The sequence below is a fragment of the Cupressus sempervirens genome, chromosome 7 (genome assembly GCF_028749045.1).
Source record: "Cupressus sempervirens isolate cs-2001-9-10 chromosome 7, ASM2874904v1, whole genome shotgun sequence".
In the NCBI taxonomy this organism is placed as follows: Eukaryota; Viridiplantae; Streptophyta; class Pinopsida; order Cupressales; family Cupressaceae; genus Cupressus; species Cupressus sempervirens.
The window spans coordinates 770,477,057-770,484,768 of NC_143124.1; the positions used below are offsets into that span (position 1 = coordinate 770,477,057).

The 7,712-nt window shown below is 32.2% G+C and overlaps 1 protein-coding gene across 1 annotated transcript; it reads left to right on the forward strand.

Moving 5' to 3' along the window:
- Positions 1-1,108: 1,108 nt before the first annotated feature.
- On the forward strand, positions 1,109-4,146 carry LOC149549590 (putative N-acetyltransferase HLS1-like). The gene is made up of 3 exons (XM_089792913.1): positions 1,109-1,515; positions 1,679-1,833; positions 2,998-4,146. The coding sequence occupies exons 1-3, from the start codon at positions 1,339-1,341 to the stop codon at positions 3,815-3,817; spliced, it is 1,152 nt and encodes a 383-aa protein (XP_089649039.1). The 5' UTR covers positions 1,109-1,338; the 3' UTR covers positions 3,818-4,146.
- The last annotated feature ends 3,566 nt before the right edge of the window (positions 4,147-7,712 follow it).

A 7,712-nucleotide genomic window follows, 5' to 3' on the forward strand; every position in this document is an offset into this window, starting at 1 on the left:
TCTCCATTATTTTAGACCAATTAAATTGTGGCATTTTTGTATCACATGCATTAACAACAATAGTGAAGAAACACTTACCTAATAATTGATATTGGAAAACTTTATTTATATAAATGTGCTTAGCACACTAAAGCAAACCACCACCTCAATACATTTTCTAAAACAAATCTCAAACTTTTTCCAAGTCATGTCCAATTTGACAGTTTTCAATAACCACAATAAAATATCCAAGCCATGATCATTTATTATTCCTATAAAGTCTATTGTTACCTCTACTACTTTAAACCAAGTTGACAATTCTTTAAATCCATAATAAACATCATCAAGATACTCAATAAAATATAAAACCCGGCCATTGATTACTATAAAGTCTATTGCTGCCTATATTACTTTAAACCAACAAGTTTGGTATTCTTGTACTATATGCATTAACAAATAACACTGAAGAATCGGTAACCTAACAATGGGCATTAGAAAACATTATATTTTCTTGAATGTGCTTAGCACTCTGAACCAGAGCATCATTCATGGCAGTGGGATTCTTTTAGATGGGTTTCTTTCAGAATCTATTGATTTAAGAATAACTTTCTTCTTTTTCATCAGTTGGGAATAAATAAGATAAAAGTGGACAGGAGATGGGAGGATAAAATCATCGCATAAAGTGATTGTCCTGTACCATCAAGATAATAATAATATTGCCTAAAACAAAACCCTAAAAACAACTAGTAAGAAGATTATCTATCGCCCCAAAATATCATGAGAAGGACATGACATGATAATAAATTTGTCGAGTAGAGAGTACTGTGAAACAAAAACAAAGAGTCCAGTCGAGTACAGTAACGTCCTTGTGACGTCCTGTGGCCAATAATAGCAGATTATAGGCCAATGGAGAAATGCCCGCCGGGTCTCTCACACGTGCATGCCATCACATCCACATTACACAAGAAAACACAAACCGCCGCCTCGTTCAGTTGAGAGGGAAAATAAAAACCCATAAAACAAAAAAAAGGGCAGCAGAAAAAAAATTGATAAAAGAAACAGAAACATGGATAAAGCTGAAGTGGGTCAGCTGGCTGTTATATAAAGACGTTCATGTATCACGAAATGCATGAGGGATGAGCAAAGGATTCTTCTAAGTAGTTTGGCTTGTTTCTAGGCAGTTCAACAAGTTGTTTTTTAGTTTTTAAGTTTTGTTTTGTTGGTTGGTGTGGATTTGTATTGTTAAATCAATCTGAACCAACACAGAAAATCATTCTGCAAGAATACAAAACCCTGCAAGGACAATTTCTTTTGCTGTAAAAAGGGCCCAAGAAGGAGTTAGGGGTTTAGGAAGAAACAATGGAGGTTCAGGAAATGTTGTGTATTAGAGAATTTGATGTAGAGAAAGATATAGAACGAGTGGGGCAGCTTGAAATGAGGTGTGAAGTTGGACCGAGTACAAGTATTTCTCTTTATACAGATCTCATGGGCGACCCCATCTGTAGGATTCGTCATTCTCCGGCCTATACAATGCTGGTTGGTACTTTCTTGTGATGGATATAATTGCTTTTCTTAAGTTTTTCATTGGTTTTATGTGTTCTTGAAGAGTTTAGAGCTGTAGGGCTGATTGTTTTTAGTACCCATTGAATCAGATGGGTTTTATTGGATCAGTCTCCTGAGATTTTAGTTGGTTTGATAGGTTGCAGAATATGGGCCAGAGAGAGAAATGGTGGGGATTATCAGAGGCTCAATTAAAACGGTTGTATGTGGGATCAAGAAGCAGGAGCTTCAACAGATCCCATTGTATACCAAGGCAGCTTATATTCTTGGTCTGAGAGTCTCGCCAACCCATAGGTATTGTTTCTATTTTCTTCTCAATCAAATTGTGTTTGTTTGGGTCAAATTCTTTGAAAAACACTCAGTTTTCATAATATGGTGTATGGTTTGCTTCTTGTTATTTTGATGATTGGTTTTCATAGTATGGTGTATGGTTTGCTTATTGTTATGCTGATGGTTCATTATGGAATATGATTTGAAAAATCAATACAAAGTTAAGTTAGAAACTTTCAATGCTTAAGAAAAATCTATCCAAGCTACATGTCCAATTTCTCCTTTCTAATTCGCTGTCTTGATAACACCCCATAATAGTTGACCCAAAAAATAACAGTCAAATTTAAAAGCTTTCAATACTGAAAAAAGTCTATGAAGCTTTCAATACTGAGAAAAGTCTATGCAAAGTTCCATGTTGTTCTTGAACTTGATTACTATTGCTTAGTAGTTATTTTAATAGCAAAAATGAAAAATTTGTCAAAGACATTGAGATTTTTGAGTCTATTTTTTTTTATTAGTGAACTGTTTGATGATGGATCATAGAATATGAATGCTACCAAATTCAATTTCAAAGCTTTCAATACTCACAAAAAATCTTAAACAATATTAACATCACCTAATGCATAATTATTTTTTCTTGAACTGATTGTTTAGGATGGTTGATGTATAAGTAAAACAGAAGCTTCAACAATCAGAGTACTGATTTTATGAACCGTGGTTGTTTGAATTCTAAAAGAAAAAACGGCAATGGCTATTCAGACACGAAAAGCATTCTCCATACAAAGGAGAAAGACCTAGTTTATTTTTGAAAAGTTAAAAAAAAGTTATATGTCAAAAACCGTTTTCCTGCTGGATTGCCACTACTACAAAAACATACTTGAGAGGAATTGGAAATGTCTTATAAGCTCAAAAGGAGATGTCCTCTCTTACAGTAAATGTACTCTCATGAACTGTATTTGTACCATTTATCTTTTATAGACCTTACATCTATCAGCCTTTGTCGGTTCAGTGATTTGTTTTCTTCTTTTGCAAACTTATTTTTATTGCTCTATAAGTTACAACTTTGGATCAATCCTGTTATGTGTCATAGATAACTGTCCCACAGCTAGGACAGTACATAGAAATTCATTTCGCCTTGACATTTAGTATCTACTCAATTAATTACTGTCCTTGTTTTGTTTTCTGTAGGCGTAAGGGAATTGGGCTGAGGCTAGTGCACGAGATAGAAAAGTGGTTCAAGGCAAATGGGGCAGAATACGCCTACATGGCTACTGAGAAGGACAACAATGCATGCATAAAACTTTTTGTGGAGAAATGCAGCTTTACCAAATTTAGAACTCCGGCCATGTTGGTCCACCCCGTACAATCCCACTATAAGCACATTTCTTCCCAAGTAAAGATCCTCAAACTAGGCATCAAAGAAGCAGAAGCTCTATACAAAAGATGCTTGGGAACTTCAGAGTTTTTTCCAATGGACATAGACGCCATATTGCAAAACAAGCTAAGTTTAGGGACATGGGTGGCCTTTCCCAAGGGTGAAGAGTGGCCTAGGGCCACTTCATGGGCTGTTCTAAGTGTGTGGAGTAGCATTGATTTGTTCAAAATGCAAGTAAAAGGAGTTTGTAGGACAAAGCGTATGTATGCGGCAGCCACTCGTTTCTTTGACAAGGCCTTCCCATGGTTGAACGTCCCATCCATTCCAAACATTTTCAGGCCATTTGGAGTCCATTTCCTTTATGGGTTGCACGGAGAGGGGCCCAAGTGTGGAAAACTCATGAGGTGGCTGTGGTGGTTTACACACAATTTGGCTAGGGAAAAGAAGGGGTGCAGATTCCTTGCCACTGAAGTGGGTGCTCGTGATCCTCTCATGTCTTGGATTCCTTATAGAGATTTGTTTTCTTGTCCAGAGGATCTCTGGTGTATTAAGAAGCTCAGCTCCTCTAGCCAAGAGGATTGGAGCATGTCAGCCCCGGGCCTTAGACTATTTGTTGACCCTAGAGAATTTTGAGCTGCAGAGGAATAAAGAGCTATGAGGCCCCATGAGATAAGAATAGAATAGATTTGTTATTTATATTCCTTTTGTAAATAGTGGGGATGAAGCTGAGCATCATGTTTATGCTTTCCTTACAAGTTGTGATATTTCACAATATTCTGTGTGTTTACTTGTAGGTTATGTTTATAGGCTATTTAGAACTAATTTGTTCTATTACATGTAGTTGGTTTTAAGTAATAGATGTAGTGTCGATATCATTTTTGTTCATCATATCCTAAAAGCCAACAAATCAATGTAAAGAAGTCGTTCATATATATATTATAGTCAATGCTTATCAATTATAATGGTTGTATTATTATTTAAATGATGAGTAATTGTTTTAATGAGTTTATACACTTTCATATTGGATTACAATGCAAGAGTTGTGAAGTATTACAAGACAAGAATAGATTTTTTAATTACAATCTTTGTGTAAATATTTAAGATCATACTATTCTTACAAGTTGTGATATTTTACAATATCTTTCATGTTGTCTTGTGAGTTTTGTTTGTAGACTATGTAGAGAAACTATAAGAAAAAATGTGTTTTTGCTAGTCAAGTAAATGGTGTTAGCACTAGTAGTTGGTTTAAGTGCTAGATTTTGTGTCAGTGTCATTTTTGTTCATCAAATCAAGTATAAGCTAAAAAATAAATGTAAAATAGTAGTTTAGATTTCTATTTATCAATATAATAGTTGCATTATTTGTATTTGAATGAGTGGTTACTTAATGGATTTATACAATTTCACATTGAGATAGAAAGGGTTATGAAACACCATGGCACAAGAATTAATTTGTTATTTACATTCCTTTCGTAAATACTCACTTGACCGTGCTTATGATTACCTTACAAGAAGTGGCATTCTATAATATCATTTTATTTTCTTGTGGGCTATGTTTATAGGCCATCTAGATCAAATGTAGAAAAATGACATTTGCTATAGTAATTTAGTTGGTTTAAGTGGTTGTTGTGTCCATGTCATTTTTTTCTCAAAGCTAACAAATTCAATGTAAAGAAATAATTTATATATTATAATTAATATAAATGATTATATTTATCAATTATAATGATTGTATTATTATTATTTGAATGATGAGAAGTGGTTTTAATGGATTTATGTACTTTTACATTGAGCTACAATGGAAGGCTTAAGAAATACCATGAGGCAAAATAGATTTCTTAGTTATGTTACTTATGTAAATAGTGAGTACTATGCTTATACTTCCCTTCCAAGTTGTGATATTCTATAATATCTTTGTTTTGGTTAGTTGTGAGCTATGCTTATATGCTATTTAGAGAAATTGTAGTGAAAAAGGTAATTTATTCTAGCACAAGTAAATGATATTAGCATAAATAGTTGGTCTAAGTGGTATATATTATGTCCATGTCATTTTATTCATCAAACTTTAACAAAATTAATGTAAGAAGTAGAGTAATTACATATGTATGTACGTATGTGCGTACATACGTAGTATGTATTGATGTATATATCAAAGTGAAAGTAAATTTATATTTACAAACTACTATTATTTGAATGTTGAATGATTGTTTAATTAAATTTAAAATTGAATTAAAAATATCTATTTATAATATTAATTTTTATATATATTTTTAAAATCTTTATTTTGATTAAGAATAATTTTTTCAATTTAAAATAAAAATATACATGAGGAAAGTAATAAATAGTTTGATTAACAACATAAAACATTTTTAGAAAACATTACTAAATATTCACAAGTAATTATGGGAATAAAAGTAATTTCTTGGACAACTAGATGGTTTTGGGCACAAGTAGCTAGATTAATAGGTAGATGTTGTATCTTACATTTTTGTTCATCAAATCTTAAAAACCAACACAATCAATCTAAAAGAATGGTTTATGATGCAAGAGCATCCTAGGGTAGTTCACAATCATGTATGTAAACACTTTGAGCTTAGAATGGTGGATTGTTGGTTTCTGCAATTGGGAATATGTTCGTTTCTGCAATTGGGAATATGTTCAAGACATATTAGGAGTCTTTTCCTAAGTGTGCATGATGATTGGAGTAATCACCTTGAAGTTAGATTTGTTTTGGTGTCTATCGGTTGTGTGTTCTTGAACTACTGGCAGACTTTGGAGATTATATCTGCAAGCTTCGATCCAAGGGAGTTGGCTTGTGTGTTCTTAGATTTGGACTATTGGATGGTATGCAGACCTATGCCTAAGGGTGTGCACTCTTATGTTGTCATATGAATTAGTTATGCATTGTAAAATTGGGGCTTGTCCTAATTATTTAGTTATTCATGTATTTAATGTTTGTTGTTGAGTCAACCTGTGGGCGTATTTAATTTGAGTGTTTATTTAATGTCTTTTATGCTAGGCTAACTTGTGGCTTGGTTTAGTATAAGTAGGGGGTCTTTTGATGTCTTGAGTCATCATTCATGATGGAGTTTAGCTTGGACTAGCTGAAAAGAGTGAAGTTTAGCAAATCTACTAGCTAAGTGAGAGCTTTGGGAAACAAGAAGTTACTTGGTGGCTTGCAAGCACAAGTTTAGAATCTTTATGGGGTTTTCTACCATCTTGTTTATCTAGGCTAGCTAGTGGTTGGATCTTGCAAGATCTTGCTGAATTAATATTGTAATTGCTTTGTATGGGAAATAACTTGGAAGGCCTTGCAGTTAGACATGTTGGATGTAAATCTTATTATTCTATTAAGAGATTTCATATTTTTTGGATCTAAATCTCTATGTTATTGTGTATATTCCATTGTGTGGTTACTTTTTGGGGGCGGCTAGGCCATCTCCTTTGGAGACTATCTTGCCTTGCACTTTGTCAGTTTATATATATTATAACCAATGTGAAAGATTGCATGTATCAATAATAGTGGTTTTATTATTTACTTAGGTGATGAGAGGTTGTTTTATGGATTATAATGATTTTATAATTGAAGACTATATTATGATTAATATTAACCTTTTTTTTTAGGATGAAAGGATGTGATAAGGAAAATAACTAGTAGTCTAGCTAACAACATTTAAAAAATTAAAACTTATAATAATTATCTTTAATTTTCATTTAATTAGCATGATTCACATTTTTCTTTTAATTATATATATTGTTTTGTAGATTGATTTTTCTTTTAAGATCATGATAATTACATGATAAACAATAATGATGAAATACATGAAAATTGGTTTAGACATATGTAACTATAAAGCTTACTATTGCCTTCATATTTTTTTAGAAAATCTATTGACATCTTTTGTGCTATATAAATTAATAATGATGATGGAAAAACACTTTTCTAAGAATTTAGATATTAAGAAATAACATTTTCAAGGATTTATTCAACTCTATAGTGCAAAACATCATTATACTTGATTTATCTTTAAAATAACTACTTTAATCTAGTAATGTTTTACTTCTAAGATAGAAATGATATTATTGTGACATAAAACTATAATGTGATATTTGTCTATTATTTAGAATGATGATAACCTTATGTAGTTGCATTTACTGTAGCATTTGAATATGGTATATAGAATGATAAATTGATAAATGTATGTATACATGAATATAATCATAATTTTTCTAACAGATAAATATATTAATGTAGATTATGTGTATCATATTTTTGACTAAAGAGAATCTTAAGCTCTAGTGGAAGGGTTATGAAGGACTATGAGACAAGACTAGAATTATCTATTTATATCCCTTATCTAATTAGTGAGGATTATGCTTATAATTCCTTTAAAATTTGTGATATCCCACAATCCTCTTTAGGTTTTCTTGTGTTCTATATTTATAGACAATGTAGAGAAGCTATAAGAAAAAGTAATTTGTTTAGATAAGTAGATGCTATTAATGATGGTCTTGGGGATTATGGGTGG

What these genes read in the sequence shown, in the direction of transcription:
- LOC149549590 (XM_089792913.1), top strand. Translation starts at nt 1,339, where the DNA reads ATGGAGGTTCAGGAAATGTTGTGTATTAGAGAATTTGATGTAGAGAAA. An exon ending in CTCCGGCCTATACAATGCTG is followed by an intron (nt 1,516 to 1,678) that starts GTTGGTACTTTC and finishes TTGGTTTGATAG; the next exon opens with GTTGCAGAATATGGGCCAGA. An exon ending in AGAGTCTCGCCAACCCATAG is followed by an intron (nt 1,834 to 2,997) that starts GTATTGTTTCTA and finishes TGTTTTCTGTAG; the next exon opens with GCGTAAGGGAATTGGGCTGA.